General features: G+C 41.9%; 1 protein-coding gene across 3 annotated transcripts in view; it reads right to left on the bottom strand.

The window, feature by feature from the left end:
- Positions 1–17,612, bottom strand: part of WFDC1 (WAP four-disulfide core domain 1) — a 45,895-nt gene extending 28,283 nt beyond the window's left edge. The window contains exon 1 of one of the 3 annotated variants that reach the window (XM_056810264.1): positions 17,060–17,612. In XM_056810264.1, the coding sequence (XP_056666242.1) occupies positions 17,060–17,215 (156 nt within the window). In that variant the 5' untranslated portion in view covers positions 17,216–17,612. The remainder of the gene's footprint in view (positions 1–17,059) is intronic. The other 2 variants (XM_056810273.1, XM_056810267.1) reach the window with 2 other exon arrangements.
- Positions 17,613–18,433: the final 821 nt, after the last annotated feature.

Genomic DNA, 18,433 nt, shown 5'->3' with positions numbered 1-18,433 from the left:
GCAATCACCCACATCTTCTGACTCCTAATCCAGTGATCTCCACCATACCACATATTTCTCAGGTACAATTCAGAAACTGTGGTCTTCTTTTTTTTAAACCCTTACCTTCCATCTTGGAATCAATACTGTATATTAGTTCCAAGGCAGAAGAGTGGTAAGGGCTAGGCAATGAAGGTTAAGTGACTTGCCCAGGATCACACAGCTAGGAAGTGTCTGAGGCCAGATTTGAACTTAGGACCTCCCATCTCTGAGTCTGGCTCTCAATCCACTGAGCTACCCAGCTGCCCCCTAGAAACTGTCTTCATTTTTACATGCATTTATAACATGCCTTTTGAAAAATAACCCACAACCTACATTCAAAGGCTGAAACTCCAAAGAATGACTGCTATTTAAGGTTCAAAAAGTAATCTTTAGTTTATGAGCCCCCACTAGTGCTTTTCCCATTAACAATTACCCAATGAAATTAATTATTTCTTAGCAAAGGGATTTATTCAAGTGGCATAGTAAAAATATTTCCTCCCCTATAATCTGGGGTACACTTCCACAAAAAGTAGGTCTAAACTTAATGATGCAGATATGTAAGGAGCACATAGAGACAAAGAATTCATGTCTCTTGCCACTGCAGAGCCTGATCTGCTTCCAAAGTTTTCACATAGTTCTACTGGGGTACAATAGTATCTGGGTGGGCCACACAGCTGGGCTTTTGGGATCTATTCCTTGTCCAAAGCCATCTCTCTTCTCTGATGCAAGAGGCCACACTCTCAGGATCTGCTTCCTCTCTTTGAGAAATCTCTCTCTGAATCTCTATCTGTCCTCAGAGTTGGATGCATTATTTGCTACTGGTTGAATAGTTCTGATAACATAATTGATGGAGGGTGGAGGCAGGGAGGGAAGGAGAGGAGAGGAGAGGAGAGGAGAGAGACGGAGAGGCGAGAGACGGAGAGAGACAGAGACAGAGAGACAGAGACAGAGAGACAGAGACAGAGAGACAGACAGAGAGAGAGAGAGAGAGAGAGAGAGAGAGAGAGAGAGAGAGAGAGAGAGAGTCTTCTCCTCTGTCCCTGAAGGGGTTTCCTCTACAAAGTCCACAAACCAAGACTCTTCAAGGGCTAAATGACTTATTTTTTTTATATTTGGCCGAGGGTATGACATATACAATTGGGTAAGACACCCATGGGGGGTCAATTGCTTTCATCCAATGACCAAGGTTCTAGAACCCTCTCAAGTTAAAAAAGGAATTTTATTCATGTTATAATATTATAGAAAAACCCTTTAACATCTCCTTTGTAATTTATAGCTACATTCTGGGACTTCTATGATCTCATAAATTGGATAGGGTTCGCTCTAGCAGTACAGATTACAATCCATCTATAAAAAGACTACCTGACAGTTAGGGGAGTGCAATGGATAGAGGACTGGCTTGGAGTAAGAAAGCTCTGAGTTCAAATTTAGCCTCAGACATTTACTAGATGTATGATCCTAAGACACTTAAACTATGTTTGCCTCAGTTTTCTCAACTATAAAATGGGGATGATTATAGTATCTACTTCATGAGGTCATTGTAAGGATCATATGAGATTATATTTGTAAAGTATTTTGCACAGTGCCTAGCACATAATTAGTACCATATAAATGCTTATTCTCTTCCCCCTCAGTGTCTCTCCTCTTCCCCCATACAACTCTGATCCATATCCTCCCAGAAGTTCACCACAGGAATTCACCCAACATGGTGGAAGTCTTCTTCTTTCTTCCATAACTAAACATGTAGAGTTATCCTCTGACTTTCACTTCTCTTAAGTCACGCTACCTTTTCGTGTACTTTGTGATGGGTTTCAGAGGGAAATGCAGTCTGATCATGATTCTAATCTCAAGCTCACGTCTCCCTATAGATCTCCAACTCAATTCAACAAATAGATATGGGGCCCCCATTACATAGAAGATATCGTAGGTTATAGAAAGATGATCAAAACAAATGAAACATGGGTTCTTCCCTCATGGAAGTTATAGTCTGCCAGGGGGGAGATAAAATAAGCTTACAATGGACAAGGCAGAAAGTGAGAAATCCTCAAGAAAAGAAAAATGAAAAATGAAAAAAGTTCAGAGAAGAGACTCAGGGGAAAAAATCTGGTTGGGGGTAGCTGAGTAATCAGGAAAGACCACTGGAAGCGGAGGGGGGGGGGTTGAAGCCCAGTTCTGCTATTTAGCTGCCTCTGTGGTTCTATGGGGAGTTATCTTCCCTCTCTGGGCCCTAGTTTCTACCCCTGTAAAATGAAGGAGTTTGGTCAAAGGAGTCTGGAGAATCTTTTGACTATAAATCCTACGAAGCCTATGATATAGGTCTTAAATAAAAAATAGGAAAGGGCACTCCAAATGGAGGGATGGAATGAGCAGAGGTACAGAGACAGGATATGTGGGAATAATAAAACTTGATGAGAAAACTAGAAGGGAAGATTGAGGCAATATTGTTTGGAGTCTTTAATGTCAGGCTGGGGAACCTGGTCTTCATTCTACCTACTTCATGGGATTACGGTGAAGAAAATACTCTTCAAAATATCCAGGTCAAGTCTGCTTATTGTGGGCTTCCCTCAGCCTTCTTCTCTTCTCCCTAAATACGATTTCAGCCAGTGATCTCATCAGCTACCATGGACTCAACTATCCTCTCTATGCTGATGATTCTCACATCTACTCTCCCAGTTCTAACCTCTCTCCTAATCACCAGTTACATATTCAGTTGTCTTGTGGGCATATCCAACTGGAAGTCCCATAGACATCTTCTTAAACTCAACATTTCCCAAAGAAAACTCATTATCCCTCCCAACCCTCATCTCTTCCTAGCTTCTCTGTTATTCTTGAGGTCACCAATCACCCTGGCTCAAAATCTACTGTTAACCCTGATGCCTATATCTCCCTCCCCATATCCAATCTGTCCTGCCACTTCTATTTAATAGCTTCTCTCATACACGTTGCCTTCTTTTCTCCTTTGACACTGCTGCCACTCTAGTACAGACCCCGTCACTTTGTGCCTAGACTATGGCAAAAGCCAGCTGGTGGGTCTGTCTGCCTCAAGATCATAGTCACATCTTCCACTCAGTTATCAAACTGATTTTCTAAAGTGTAGGTCTGACCACATCAATGTCCTATGCACAAATGCCAACGGCTCCCTATTCCAGGAGCAAATGTAAAGTCTGTTATTCGGTTTTTCAAGTCCTTCATCACTGGGGCCCTTTCTCCATGTTTCCAGTCTTCTAACACTTTATTCTTCCCACATGATTGGCAATCCAGTGACACTGTTCTCCTTGCTATTCCTTGAACAGGATATTCCATCTCCTAATTCCCTTTCTTTCTCTCTCTATCTCTTTCTTTCTTTCTCTTTCCTTCCTTTCTTTATCCCCTTCCTCTCTTTTGTTCTCTCCCTTCCTCCCTCCCTCCCTCCCTCCCTCCCTTCATTTCTTCCTTCCTTCCTTTCTTTCTTTCTTTCTTTCTTTCTTTCTTTCTTTCTTTCTTTCTTTCTTTCTTTCTTTCTTTCTTTCTTTCTTTCTTTCTTTCTTTCTTCCTTCCTTCCTTCCTTGTTTCCTTCCTTCACTCCCTCCCTCCCTCCTTCCTTCCTTTCTTCCTTCCTTTCTTTCTTCCCTTACCTTCTGCCTTAGCATCAATACTATGCATTGGTTCCAAGGAGGAAGAGTGGTAAGGACTAGGTAATCAGGGTTAAGTGACTTACCCAGGTTCACACAAATAGGAACTGTCTGAGATCAGATTTGAACCTAGGATATCCCATCTCTAGGCCTGATTGCAATCTACTGAACTACCCAGCTGCCTCCTTTTCTTTTACTCTTTTACTCTTATCTTCTGTTTTACTATCAATTCTAAGACAGAAGAGTGACAAGAACTATGTTATCTACCTGCCCCTTTACACATGTTCTCTGTCTGTCCATCATATCTGGAATTCTTTATCATTTCTGCTCTAGGCTTCCTCTGAGTCCCAGCCAAAATCTTATCTTCCATGAGAAGTCTTTCCTCAACCTTCTTAATGGTAGTCCCTTCTCCCTGAGATGATCTCCAACTGATCCTATCTATGGCTTGTTGTTTGCATTTTGTTTCTCCCATTGGACCATGAGTTCCTTAAGCCCAGACTCTGTTTTTTGTCTTCCTGGAATCTCCAGGGTTTGGCATGATGACTGGGACATCATAAACGTTTGTTGACTGACATCAGGTTTCATCTTTTGCCTTCTTTGTATTTCTACTGTTTAGCCTAGCGATTGGCAGTTGGGAAGAGCCTTGAACGTCAACTGGAGTATAGTAGGAAAAGTTACTTATTTCTCACTTTCATTATTTATCCAATGATATCTATCCATCTCTTGTTTCTCTTCCTGAGCAATTCATTGTTCATTTGTACCATGCACTAGCCCATTCTGCCCCACCATAGACCTCTCCAGCTCCCTTATGGTAACCCTCCGCTTCAGTTGTTCAGAGACTCTGCTCTAATGTGGCTTGAAGCCACCCAGAATCACTGGAAGACTATTGGCATGGAACAGATGGACCTTTGTTTGAAAGGGAAGCTTGAAGTAATTAAAACCCCATTTGGAATTATGCAAATGAAGTGACTAAAATGCCCCTACTCTTTGACTCAGAGCTTCCACTGCTATGCAGGGAGGCGAAGGCTGTCACTGCAAAAAGCACATGCAAGTATTTATAGCCACACTTTTTATGGGAGCAAATGCCCCAAGACTGGGGAATGACTAAATAAACTGTGCTACAGGAGTGTAATGGAACATTACTGGGGGACCCCGAGGGCTCTGCATTTTCAAACGGAGCATTACTCATGTTTGATTGTATTTTCATTTATTTTGTTAAATATTTCCCGACTCTTTCTTTTTACACCCTTACCTTCCATCTTAGAAACAATACTGTATATTGGTTCTAAGGGAAAAGAGCAATAATAGCTAGTCAATGAGGATTAAGTGACTTGTGTATTTCATAAAAGCCAAGATTTAAATTTTGTTCGAGATAGATCTTCAGAGAAGAAGCTTGCTAACTGACTGAATCCAGAGAATGAACTGTTTGCATAAAGATACCTAAACCCTTACACTACAGGAAGATCCAGAATGAACCTTGAGGTGTGGTTGATTGAACATTTTTTTAACGTACACTCTTATGCCAAAGGGGACTGCCCCCTAATTGGCTTTTGTCAATGCACCCAGCAAAACATTGGTTTGCTGTCTTTCTCCTCTATTTCCCCTAATCTACAACTATTATAGGTTTCCTCTTAGAGGGCAAAATTTTGTATACACTTGCAGTTAGAATTTTTCAGGGTGCAGTACGCTTATGTTTAGTGATCAATTGGGGAGACTAGTCCCCCAATCATCATCAGGGGGGATTGTGAATTTTAAAATATCCATCTTGCTTGGTCTAGCACCCAAAATTGTGCACACCCACACTACACGGGCATGTGCTAGTCAATGACAAATCAGAAATAACTAACTGCCCACCTGGGCTGTCCTAAGCCAAGCTTGAGCCACCATTGGCACTTGTGAGGCACAGGAAGTGAGATAGGGAACAGCCTCTGGAATTCGCTCACTTCCTGTGGACAGGGCTAGACTGGAGTTTGTGCTAGGAGCTTGAGCAGGGTGGAGGCCCACAGACAGCTTCCCTTCAGATCGGTCACGTGAGTTAAGGACTGATTTCTTCTCTATCTTGGCCCTTTGGGCCTAAGCTCCCTCTGACTTGGCCAGAAGGTTGAGTAACTCCTTTCCCTTTTCTCCTCTCTCCTTCTCTCCCTCTCCCTTTCTTACTCCCATTGTGATTAAACCACCATAAATTCCATTCTGACTTGAGTGTTTCATTTTAGAACTTCATAAGTAAATTCCTTGGCGACCATAAATTAATATTATAACAATCTTTAAAGGTGATATTTTCCCCACAACACTTGCCCAAGGACACACAGCTAGAAAATATCTGAGGTTCCAATTATTTTTTTTAAAACCCTTACTCTTCATCTTAGAATTAATACTATATATTGGTTTCAAGGAAGAAGAGCAATAAGGGCTAATCAGTGAGGTTTAAGTGACTTGCCCAAGGACACACACTAGAAAGTGTCTGAGGCTAAATTTGAACCCAGGACTTCCCATCTCCAGGCCTGGCCCTCTTTCCACTGAACCATCTAGCCTCCTGCCTCGTTACATTTTTATCTGGTTCAGCCACTCTGAAATATTGTGGGCCACATGTGGCCTCTAGACTACGTGTCTAACACCTTTGTCCTCCACTTCTCCACCTATTGTATAAAAACGTGGTCTGCTGTAAACTGTTTTGTGAAATCATGCCTGTTTCCTCCCTGATTGTGCATCCAGACTCTAAGTGAATGAGATCATCTTCATAAAAATCTGAGAAGACATTGTTGCTGTTGTGTCTTCTTCCCCAAAGGAGCCACGATTCTTCATTCGTGGGCTAAGAAATAAGTTTCATTCTCTAAAGTGCTTCAGGTATTATCAAAGGAGTCCATTTGAGCCTGAATCCCACTGGTACCAACATCTTATTATTATTTTATTATTTGTTATATAGTATAAATTAGATATAATTCAAATTATTTATTTATTTAAATAGTTATTTATTTGTTACTTTATTTTATTATTCTTCTTTTTTTTGAACCTCAGGATGTGAAATGAGAAGCTGCCGAGGGAAAAGTCGCTCTCCCTACTTGTCCCTTCTTAACTTCCTTTTCCCATCATCTTTGGCCATTAGATTGTGTGTTCCCTGAGAACAAGGACTGTCTTTCTTTTTCATATTTGTATATCCAGAGTTCAGCATAGTACCTCACCCATATGGTTGGAATTCAGTCATTTCAGCCATGTCAAACTCTTCATGGCCCCATTTGGGGTTTTCTTGGCAGAAACTCTGGAGTGATTTGCTATTTCCTTCTCTGGCTCATTTGACAGATGAGGAAACTGAGGCAAACAGGATTAAGAGACTTGCCCAGGATCACAAAGCTAGTAAGTGTCTGAGGCCAGATTTGAACTCAGGTCTCCTTGATTCCAGGTCCAGTGCTCTGTCCCTTGTGCCACCTACTTGCCCACCCTAAGAAATGTTTATTGATGAGTAACTAGCCATGTAACCATAGGCAGGCACCTCATCTCTCTGAATCTCAGCTTACTCATCTACAAAATGGAGATAATAATTCAGTTATTACCCACTTCACAGGGAGGTTGGGAGGAACGTGATAAATAAATATGACTTATTGTCCACTCTAACTTACTCATTTTAAAGAAGAGGAGTTAAAACACCCAAAAGAGAAAGCAATTTTCCCCAGGCCATCTGTAGTGAGTGTTCAGGGCCAGGACTATATAGTACCAGGCCTGGAATCAGGAAGACTTGAATTCAAATCCTGTCCCTGACACTCACTAGCTGTATAATCCTGGGCAAGTCCCTTAACCTTTTTTTGCCTCAATTTCCTCTTCTGTCAAATGAGTCAGAGAAGGAAATGACAATCTGGATTCCTCAGGCAGTGTTCTTTTTTAATGGAGCATCTTTCAGGTAAAGCTTCAAGATGTACCAGAAGATCCTGACCTCCAGGTTTTGATCTGGCAACTTTAACACACCTCTCACAGGCCAATCTTGGGCCAGAATGAAATTTGTGCATTTAAAAATCCTCTATTTCCAAGGTCATTAGCTTTGGATAGAGATCTTTTTTTTATTAAAATGTAACCTGGATAAACAAAGAAAACAACATACCCAGCAACTATAAATAATAATTTGTTATTGTTCTTGTTTTCAATCATTTCAATTGTGTCTGACTCTTTGTGATCCCATTTGGAGTTTTCTTGGCAAAAACAATGGAGTGGTTTGCCACTTCTTTCCTAGTTCATTTGACAGATGAAGAAACTGAGGCAAACAGGACTAAATGACTTATCCAGGGTCACCCAGCAAGTATATGTCTGGGGCAGAATTTGAACTCACTTCTTCCTGATTTGAGACCTGGTACTCTATCCTCTGCACCACTTAGCTACAGCTAAAATTGTCATTTATGAAGAGTCTCAAACCAAACTAAAAGCAGTGTAATCTTGGTCCTCAGAAAGAGAAAAGGAAATATGCTTTTATCCTTTCATTGGTAAGAATGGATGAAGAATGTTGCAAGCACAGTCACTGGCGTGGGCGCTGATTTTCTTTGATAAAAAGTAGCTGTTTAGAGGCAATGAGGTAGCACAGTGAATAGTGTCAGGCCTGGAGTCTGGAGGACCTGGATTCAAATCCGACTTCAGACATTTCTCAGCTGTATGACCCTGGGCAAGTCACTAAGCCCCACTGCCTAGTCCTTATTGGTCTTCTCCTTTGCAAATAATACACAGTATTTTTTTTTATACAGGAATTACACAGGAAAAGGGCTAAAAAAATAGGATTGGGAAATCGTAGACTAAATAAAAGAAGACACAATAAAACACAAGTAATGCTCCATTTTAAAATGAAGCTCCTCAGTTATGTCCCATTCCACTCATGTACCAGTTTATTTAGACATTCCCCAATCTTGAGGCATCTGCTTTGTTTCCTGTTCTTTGCTCTCCTATCTTAGAATGGACACTAAGATAAGGTAAAGGCTTTAAAGAAATAAAGAAATCTTTTTTCTGTTATAACAGAAAGCCAAGTGGGTGTGTGTATGGAGGTGTTAGCATAACAAGAAATGACTGAGATGCAAGTAAAGGAACCAATCATTTTCAAGAGGAATAAAATGTGCAGCCGGCACATTGAGTCATAAAGTGTAGTTAGGATGTTTAATGCACTTGCATTCCATTGCCCATCTCTCTGGTTTTATACCAGCCATCCTCATTGCTTGGAATTTGCTTCCTTCTCATCTCCACCATTTAGCAGCCCTGCTGCCTTCAAAGCGCGGCTTAGGCATTGCCTCCTACATTAAGCCCTTACTGATCCGCCCTCCCTCCCCCCTCCAACTGCTGATGCCATTTCCCTTAACATTTATTTTGATTATTGCTATAAATGTTTAATGGGAGTTGAACAGGGCCCGTACCAAGCTTTTCTTCCTGCTGACCACATGTTCGTGACTTAGGATTGAGAAGATTTGTGCTTTGAGATGCCGAAGCATCTTCTTATTGGCTACTGAGCCAATGACTCTGTCCTTGTCCCTCTCTCTTCTTTCAATTCCCTCAGTGGCATCACATAAGACTGGGACCTCTTCCTCTGGGTGGGGGGCAGGACTAACACTTCTCCATGTGCTCCATCACATCACAGCTAAAACATGGATGAGCCTGGACCTTAGTTTGGGGCACCTCTTTTGATTCTGATCCCAGTTGAAGGAGAATGAACACCATTTTGGATGTGTCTAGGCTTGAAGGCCAACTTATGAATTTGAAAGGTTCAGAGATCTTGGACCTCTCAGATGGAAGTAGCTAGTAGCAGGGGATATTCTTATATTAGAATGGATATCCCTGGAAGAGGAGGTTCCTGCATCAGAAAAGATACCACCAAGGGGCAGCTAGGTGACACAGAAGATAAAACACTAGGCCTGGATTCAAATCTATCCTCAGATACTGCTCAGCTGTGTGCCTGTGGGCAAATAATTTAACCCTGTTTGCATAGCCTTTGAGGAAAGGAAGGAAGGAAGGAAGGAAGGAAGGAAGGAAGGAAGGAAGGAAGGAAGGAAGGAAGGAAGGAAGGAAGGAAGGAAGGAAGGAAGGAAGGAAGGAAGGAAGGAAGGAAGGAAGGAAGGAAGGAAGGAAGGAAGGAAGGAAGAAAGAAAGAAAGAAAGAGAAAAAGAAAGAGAAAAAGAAAAAAGAAAGAGAGAAAGGGACAGAGGGAGGGAGGGAAAGAAAAGGAAGAAGGGGGAGGAAAGGAAGGAAGGAAGGAAGGAAGGAAGGAAGGAAGGAAGGAAGGAAGGAAGGAAGGAAGGAAGGAAGGAAGGAAGGAAGGAAGGAAGGAAGGAAGGAAGGAAGAAAGAGAAAAAGAAAGAGAAAAAGAAAAAAGAAAGAGAGAAAGGGACAGAGGGAGGGAGGGAAAGAAAAGGAAGAAGGGGGGAGGAAAGGAAGGAAGGAAGGAAGGAAGGAAGGAAGGAAGGAAGGAAGGAAGGAAGGAAGGAAGGAAGGAAGGGAGAAAGAGAAAGAAAGAAGAAAGAAAGAAAAAGAAAGAAAGAAAGAAAGAAAGAGAAAAAGAAAAAGAAAGAAAAAGAAAAAGAAAAAGAAAAAAGAAAGAGAGAAAGGGACAGAGGGAGGGAGGGAAAGAAAAGGAAGAAGGGAGGGAGGGAAGGAAGGAAGGAAGGAAGGAAGGAAGGAAGGAAGGAAGGAAGGAAGGAAGGAAGGAAGGAAGGAAGGAAGGAAGGAAGGAAGGAAGGAAGGAAGGAAGGAAGGAAGGAAGGAAGGAAGAAAGAAAGAAAGGAAGGAAGGAAGGAAGGAAGGAAGGAAGGAAGGAAGGAAGGAAGGAAGGAAGGAAGGAAGGAAGGAAGGAAGGAAGGAAGGAAGGAAGGAAGGAAGGAAGGAAGGAAGGAAGGAAGGAAGGAAGGAAGGAAGGAAGGAAGGAAGGAAGGAAGGAAGGAAGGAAGGAAGGAAGGAAGGAAGGAAGGAAGGAAGGAAGAAAGGAAGGAAGGAAGGAAGGAAGGGAGTTATCAAAATGTTTAAATGAAAAACGTTCCATGGACCTCTGCATTAAGAATCCTTGATCTAATCCTACCCAGTCTTCTTACAAAGGAGGAGCCTAGGATACAAGGAGGAAAATGATTTGCCCAATGTCACACAGCTAACAGGTAGCAGAGCCAAGAACCAAGATTCAAGCCAGGTTCTCTGACTTCCAAATCCAGCGCTCTGCACACTAATTCACTGCGCCTTCAAGGCTTCAGTCAACTTACACAACCTAGAAAGATTTGCCTGCAAGTCTCTTTTTAAAATGCCTGGTGAGCATAGACCTGCTTGGCCTTGACCCGGATTCCCTCGCCTTAAACTCTGGGCTCGGGTTTCCTCAGGCTTTGCCTGAAGTGTTGTGGCAGGACCAGTCTCTAACGGAATAAACTTCCAAAGTGATTTCCTTATAGATGTACTCAGGAAATAGTAGAGTTCAGGCAGGCAAGGAATAATTCAGTGTTACTTAACTCCTAGGCAAAGGCTAATAAGGGGGGCACATTTAGATGAAGCCACAGGAAATGACGGTCTGCCCTCTCCAGCCTCCTTACCTCCCCCATTGGAGGCCTCTGACCTTCTTTGGAAGATTATAACAGACTTAAGGACCCATCTAATAAAAACACAACCCACAACAGTCTTTCTTGATTGAGAAAGCAAGCCAGCTCTCCTTCAAACATTATTTACTCTTCCTCTGGAATTCAGACGTCAAACGCCTAAATACATTTCTCCCCAGAACAAAAGTCTCCTGGGTCAGGACAAATTCACAGGCACATTTTCCCAGTATCCTCTACTAGGCTAGTTTTCCTAGACCAGGAGGTACCACAGGGTTGATCTGGGCTGGAGCCCACACAAGGAGAAATGACACACTCACGACCATGAAATAAAAACCACAATGAATTGGGGTCCGGCTCAACTCCCCACCTAAAAAGTTGTGTGACTTTGAATCAATTGTTTCCCCTCTCTGGGATTCCTTCCCTCTGTCTATGAATACCTTTAAAGAAGAGCTTTACTAAGCATGTTATTTCAATTGTTCCTCACAGCTCTGTGCGGGAGGATCATAGCTAAAGAGCAACACTACTATTTTTATATATATTTGTATGTTATTTATAATTTAATATGATAATTATCATTATTGTAATAATGATAGTTAATGTTTACATAGATTATAGAAACTATTAATTTAAATCTTAAAAACAGAAAATTATGAGAATAACGATCATTGCAAGTGTTTATATGAGGCTCATATATTATCTAAAGTATATTATTATTATTATTATTATTATTATTATTATTATTATTACAATAATAGCTAGGATTTATATTGTGGTTTGGTTTTTTCCATTTTGTCTGACTCTTTGTGACACCATTGAGGTTTTCTTGGCAAAGATACTGGTGATCTGCCATTTCCTTCTCCAACTCATTTTACAGATCAAGAACCTGAGGCAAACAGGTTCAAGTGACTTGGCCAGAGTCATGTGGCTAGTCAGGGTCTGAGGCAGGATTTGAACTCAGGTCTTCCTAACTCTAGGCTGGGCACTCTGCTTACCTCACCACTTAGCTGCCCAGGATTTATGTAGGGGTCAAATATAACATTATTTAAAATAGTATAATTATTGTTATTATAACAATAATAGGCAGTATTTGTTTAAGGCTTCAAGGTTCACAAAGCACTGTATATATACATATATATGTGTGTGTATAAATATACATATATTATTCACAATAGCCCTGTGAGGGAGGTGCTTTTATTATTGCCATTTTAAGATGAAAGGGCCGAACAAGGGTAAGTAATCTTTTATATAGCACCTACTATATGTCAGGCACCTGCTAAGAGCTTTTTACAAACAGCATCTCACTTGATCCTCACAACAACCCTTTAAGAAAGTTTATTAGTCCCATTTTACAGTTGAGGAAACTGAGGCAAACAGAGTTTAAGTGAGTTGCCCATGGTCATACAGCTAGGGGGCAGGATTTTAATTCAGAGTTTTCTGCCTGCAGGTTTAGCTCTTACCCACTTAGCTGCCTTTTTCTAAAAAAAAATGTTAAAACCCTTACCTCCCACTGTAGAATTGATACTGTGTATTGGTTACAATGTAAAAGAGCAGTAAAGGCTAGGCAGTGGGGGGTTAAGTGACTTGCCCAGGGTCACACAACTAGGAAGTATTTGAAGTTATATTTGAACCCAGGACCCTCCATCTCCAGGCCTGGCTCTCTATCCATTAAGTCACCCCCTTGCTACTTTCTGAAAGGATCTTAGAGTCATCTAGTCCAAGCCCTTCATTTTATAGGTTAAAACACTGGAATCACAGAGAGGTTAAGTGATCTGCCTAGCTAGTAAACAGCAGGACTGGGATTTGAACCCAGGACTTCTGACTCCAGATCTTTCCTGGATACTACAGCTGCTCCTTTCATAAGATCCTGTGTTATGTTTATTGTTCTGAGAGACCACATAGCACTTAAGTATGAGATTTTTGTTTCAATTTAGCTCCTACTTATAATCAAACAGCTTTCTATAAATTGAACTTTCCCCCCTAGACTGTCCAGGCCCCCTTAACCCTCACAAAGAGGGTTTCAAGAGACAGCTATAGAATTTTAGGTCATTACTCATCTTCATGATTTCATCGGTCCATCCTGACTAATTTCACTGAAGTATAGAAAGTCCTCTCATTTTACAGATGGGGAAACTGAGCTCAGGCAGAGAAAGGGAGAAAGAGCAAAATCACTCAGCAATGCAGAATCAGGATTCAAACCCCAGTCCCCCTCCCCTAGTGTTTTTTACTTATTACTTCTCTTTCCCTCCTAACTTTTCACTTTGGGGTTTGCCTGATGTTACCTAGTATACTAAGCAAGGTTGCCCCAGAAATCTCTACCCACTCCATCCACTGAAGGCTCTTGAAGAAATGGAAGCATCCTCAAACCATGCCTACGTGATAGAGACACACACCACATGAAGTGCCATTAGAAGACTCAGGATGCTCTGAAAACAGTCGACATTCCCCTCTCTGAGCTGAGCTGGCCACCTCTCCAGAAAGTTCTCTGACCATTTATAAACAGATGGCTTCCTGCTCTATTCCGAGACGCCCTCAAGTATCTGGTTTACGTTGTGAGCAGAAGAGGCTAAATAGGAAGATGTTGGCATGCTGGAGCTCAAGAAGGGGCCAGAGAAAGTGCTGGAGCTTTTCCTCCTGTTCCCTGGGAAGGGATGAGGGTGGGCGACTGACTTGGTGGTCCTAGACTAGTTTGGGACCTGAGCAACATGAAAGCAGAAATGGCTGGGACTTTCAGGAAATTAACTGGCACCAGAATGCAAACAGTTGTGCCAAATCCACTAAAGCCTAGCAAGGTTTTCTATTGGGCATCACAGTCTTCAAACGAGGCAGTGAAACTTTGGGGGCTGCTGCCAAGTTCTCACAGAACTTTTGAAGGGTGATCATCAAACCCATAAGGCTGTATATACCAGGGAGAAGGCACAGTCAGCTCTCAGGAAGCAGTCTGCAACTGCCATTATATCATCCTCTGGGAGGTTGATCTGCTGAGTATCTCTCTGTCTATCTGTCTGTCTCTTTCTCTGCTTTCTTCCCTTTCTTTCTCCATTCCTTCCTCCCTTTCTCTTTTTCTCATTTTTCTTTCCTTTCTCTTTTCCTTCCTTCCTTCTTTCTTTCTTTCTTTCTTTCTTTCTTTCTTTCTTTCTTTCTTTCTTTCTTTCTTTCTTTCTTTCTTTCTTTCTTTCTTTCTTTCTCTCTCCCTCTTATTTCTTTTTCTCTCCCCTCTTTCCTTCCCTTCTCTCCCTTTCTTCCCTCTCTCCCTCCCTTCCTCTCTTCTTTCATTTCTTCTTTTTCTCTCCCCTTCTTCCTCCCCCTCTCTCCTTTCTTTCTTCCCTCTTTCTTTCACCCCTCCCTCCTTCCTTTCCTCTTTCCTTCTTCCCTCTCTCTCCCTCTCTTCCTTCCTTCTTCCTCTCTTTCTTTCTTATTCTCTCCTTCTCACCCTCCTTTTCTTCCTTCTTTCTTTCCTTCCTTCTAAAGATTTTTATTATCACATGGTAAGTGTCTAAGGACAAATATGAACTTAAGTCTTTCTGACTCCAGATCCAGAACTGGGTCTTCTAAATGCCTAAGATGGCTTTGGAAGCTTTTCATCTATAATGATTTTTTCATGAAAAGTTGTGCATTGATTTCAAATTGGAAGGGAATGTCAGAGGTCAACTACTCTAACCCCTTATTTTATATATGGGGAAACTGAGGCCCAGGAAAGAGAAGGGATGACCCAAAGCCACATAGCTAGGAAATAGTGGAGGCAGGAAGAGAATTTAAGACTCCCATCTCCCAAATTCATTTGGGTCACCAGTTTTACATTGGTCATCATTTATAAATGTTATTGCCTTTTTTTTGAGTATCACCACCTCCTTCTAATGGGGATAATGAAATCTGCTCCATTGGGGATATCTTGGAGATATAATTGGGCGATATATGTAAAAGCCCTTTAAATTCTTAGGAATAAAAAGCTCTCTATAAGTCAGGAATAAATCTTCTTGTCAGAAGAGAAAAAAGTAAAGGGCACAGAGGAGACACAGCCTGGAGAACAGCCTCTCTGATGAGAATATATTCTTATAATGCTACTCTACAAAATTCCCATTCCAGCCAGATTGCCTTCCCAACTTTTTTTGCCTTTATATATTGCCATAGAGGGCCTAGACTGGAGTCAGACTCATCTTCCCGAGTTCAAACCTGGCCTCAAACACTTATTAGCTGTGTGACTCAGGGCAAGTCACTTTATCCTGTTTGCCTCTGTTTCCTCATCTAGAGAAGGAAATCCCAAACCCCTCCAGTGTCTTTGCCAAGAAGACCCCAAATGGTGTCACATGACTGAAAAAATGACTCAACTCTGCTCTTCTCCCCTTAGTCATTGTCCATCCTTCAAGGTCCACCTAGGATCCCACTCCCTAACCACAGTGCTCTTTCTCCCTTAACTTGGCTTTCTTTTGGCACAGATCACCCACTCTCTTCTACAGATAGTCTTTTTTTCTGCATATAGGCTTCATCTCCATTAAAAAACTGTGAGCTCCACTAGGGCATTAGAAGCATCTCATCAATCTCTATAATTCCAAGGCAATGGGACAAATGTTTTACACATTGTAGAACTCAGGAAAAGTAATTGATTCTTTGGGTAAGTCAGCACACTGAGTTTCAATTCTCTTTGGTCCTTCAGACAGACATCCTTATCTAGGAGCCTTTTAGTAGTCGTAGAAAAAAAGAGAATTTAACTTTCACATTTTTAGTTTTTTTTCCCTTCTCCCCCCACCCCAACCACCCCAGTAGCCTTGACATCACACTGTCTCCAAAATCTTCCACAGATACATAAATTTACATCAGTTTTCAGATTAAAAAAAACAAACCTTCAGTAGCTCCCTATTGTTTACTGAATCAATTTCAAACTTCTCTATTGACTATTCTAATTTCATGTCATTCTAGCTTAATCTCCTATTTATTTCTATAAAGTTACTTTGTATTTATGTATATTATATATATGTATATATATAATATATATTATTTCTATAAAATCCATCACGCAACAATCTGGACTATCTTCTCCCCCCTCCCAAATCCCCCCTTCCCAAAAAAAGCTTTGGCTCATATTATTCCCAATCGTTGGGATGTCCTCCCCTCTCTGTTTATTGAAGTTCTATCCATTATTTTTAGATCATTTATTCCAATCCCCTCATTTCATAGAGAAGGAAATTCAGATCCAAAGAAGTTTCTTATATACATAGGTCTAAGTAGTGGTTGGGATTTGAACCCAGGTCTTTTGAGTTTGTTTTCCAGTTTGAGTCTCCTCTGTGCTCTTTTCTTTTTCTCTCCTGACAGGAAGATTTATTCTTGCGAATTTTATAGAGTCCTTTATTCCTAAGAATGCAAAGGGCTCTCATATATCTTCTAACAATATCCCTCATATATCCCCGATGGAGCAGATTTTATTATCCCCATTCAAAGGAGGTGGGGATATCCAAAAGCCATTGCTCTTTCTCCTAACGCCCATCTCAAAAACTATCTCCTTCTGGAAGATTTTTCTAATTTGTGTCAACAGTCATCCCAACTGGATCTCACACAACCTTTTTTGGTACTTCTCTCATCAACTTTTGGTTCGTTATCCCCGGTAAATGTTTAACACCTGGCTGGGGTCACGCTTTTAAGTTTAATCTGCATCATTAACTTTTTCTCCATCACTTCCTTAAGACCAAACAACCACCACCACCAACAAAAATAATAATACATCAAGCTCTGGTTTTCAACTTGCAGGTTTTCCAGGTGCAAAATGTTCACACAGAAAATTTAACGATCGCCTTTCAAAAACCTTACAATTGGCTCCACCCCCTGCTTCGGCTCCCTTTTCCCTAACTTGGGAATGCCAACCCACCCAGGGCCAGCTAAGAGATCCTCCCAGGCCCAGGTACTTACTTGGGATTTCTCTGCCAACTTCAGGTGTACGGCGCGTTTCCGTAACCCTCTTGCAGAGCCCGTATCTATTAGCAACAGGAAGATGCACAGAGTCAGGGGGAAGAAGCCTCTCCAGCCCCGAGGCTGTCTTCCTCGTCTGTGACTTCTGGGGTCCATTTTCCTCCCAAGCAATGCAAAAAGCCGAGTCCCAAGTTGTGAAGGCTTCAGAATGGAGGGGGGCAGCCCGGCGCGGAGTGGGCGGGGAACAGTCTGGGAAGGAGCGGCTCCCACCGTGCGTGTGGTGCCCAGAGCGCAGCGTTGGGGCCACAAGCTGGGGGACTCTTTCGGCTCCACCCGGCTCGGGGTCCTGGGATCCGGCGCTCGCTCGCCCCCGAGCACGTGTTTCTTCTCCCTCAGTGATAGCCTGGGAGATTATTTTTAGTCTTCCTCCACATCTGGCACTCAAGACAGTTACGTTCAAAGCTCCAGCGTCAGATCAGACGACAGCTGCGGGGGGAGGGAGGGGTGGGAGGGAGGCTTGCTCGCCGACAGACGTGGGCTGGGCAGCCTCTAATAAGCGGCCTTGCCAGGCTTTCCAAGATAATAAGCACTTCCCCTGGACATTCCGTCCCCTCCCAGGAGGTGTGCTATTCAGTGGGTTTGGGCTAGGAGGGGAAATGTCCCGAACATGGCAGAGGCCTTCGTTTCCACAAAATGTAAAAACATATGTAGGAACTTAGCTGTCGCTAATGAAATCAAGTTGGCCTTTTACAATTGGAAAATGTCTTTAAATGAAAAAGCAAAAAGTCATAAAGGGCAAAGAGAAACCACGCTTCTTCGTGACAATAATGACTCCTATTTCTATGGCACTTTGAGTCTTCAAAATACTTTTTAGAAGAGCTTTACTCTTACGATCTGGATTTGAATGTACCAAATAAAGAAATAAATTTAAACTTAAATATATAGTAACTATTTGGAAATGCAATTTGGAGTTCTTCTCAGTTATAAAACTCTGTATACCTTTTGATCCAGCAATGCCCCGCTTAGGTTTCTTTCCTAAGGTGACTAAGGAAAAAGAAAGGATATGTTCTAAAATATCTATAGCAGCTCTTTTTGTTGTGGCAAAGAACTGGAAACGGAATTCGAATTCATAAGTCATCAGCTCACGCTTTTTCTCCCTACTTTTCTTATTTCCATCTGATAAAGTCAGCTTCCTTTCTCCAAAACCCATTTTACAGTTGGTCCCCTCAGTGGAACCTCCTTGCACACTCTTCTTACAGAGCTATAACTGGGAATTTCTGTATCTAGGGCAAATACTATAAAGAGAGTCTAGGGTGAGCAGCTTAAAGGGGGTAGTTCCAATTGTAACTGGGGAGATACAGAGTCTCCAGCAAA

The sequence above is a fragment of the Monodelphis domestica genome, chromosome 1, assembly GCF_027887165.1.
Source record: "Monodelphis domestica isolate mMonDom1 chromosome 1, mMonDom1.pri, whole genome shotgun sequence".
NCBI classification, from domain to species: Eukaryota; Metazoa; Chordata; class Mammalia; order Didelphimorphia; family Didelphidae; genus Monodelphis; species Monodelphis domestica.
This window is presented reverse-complemented; position numbering and strand designations above follow the sequence as displayed.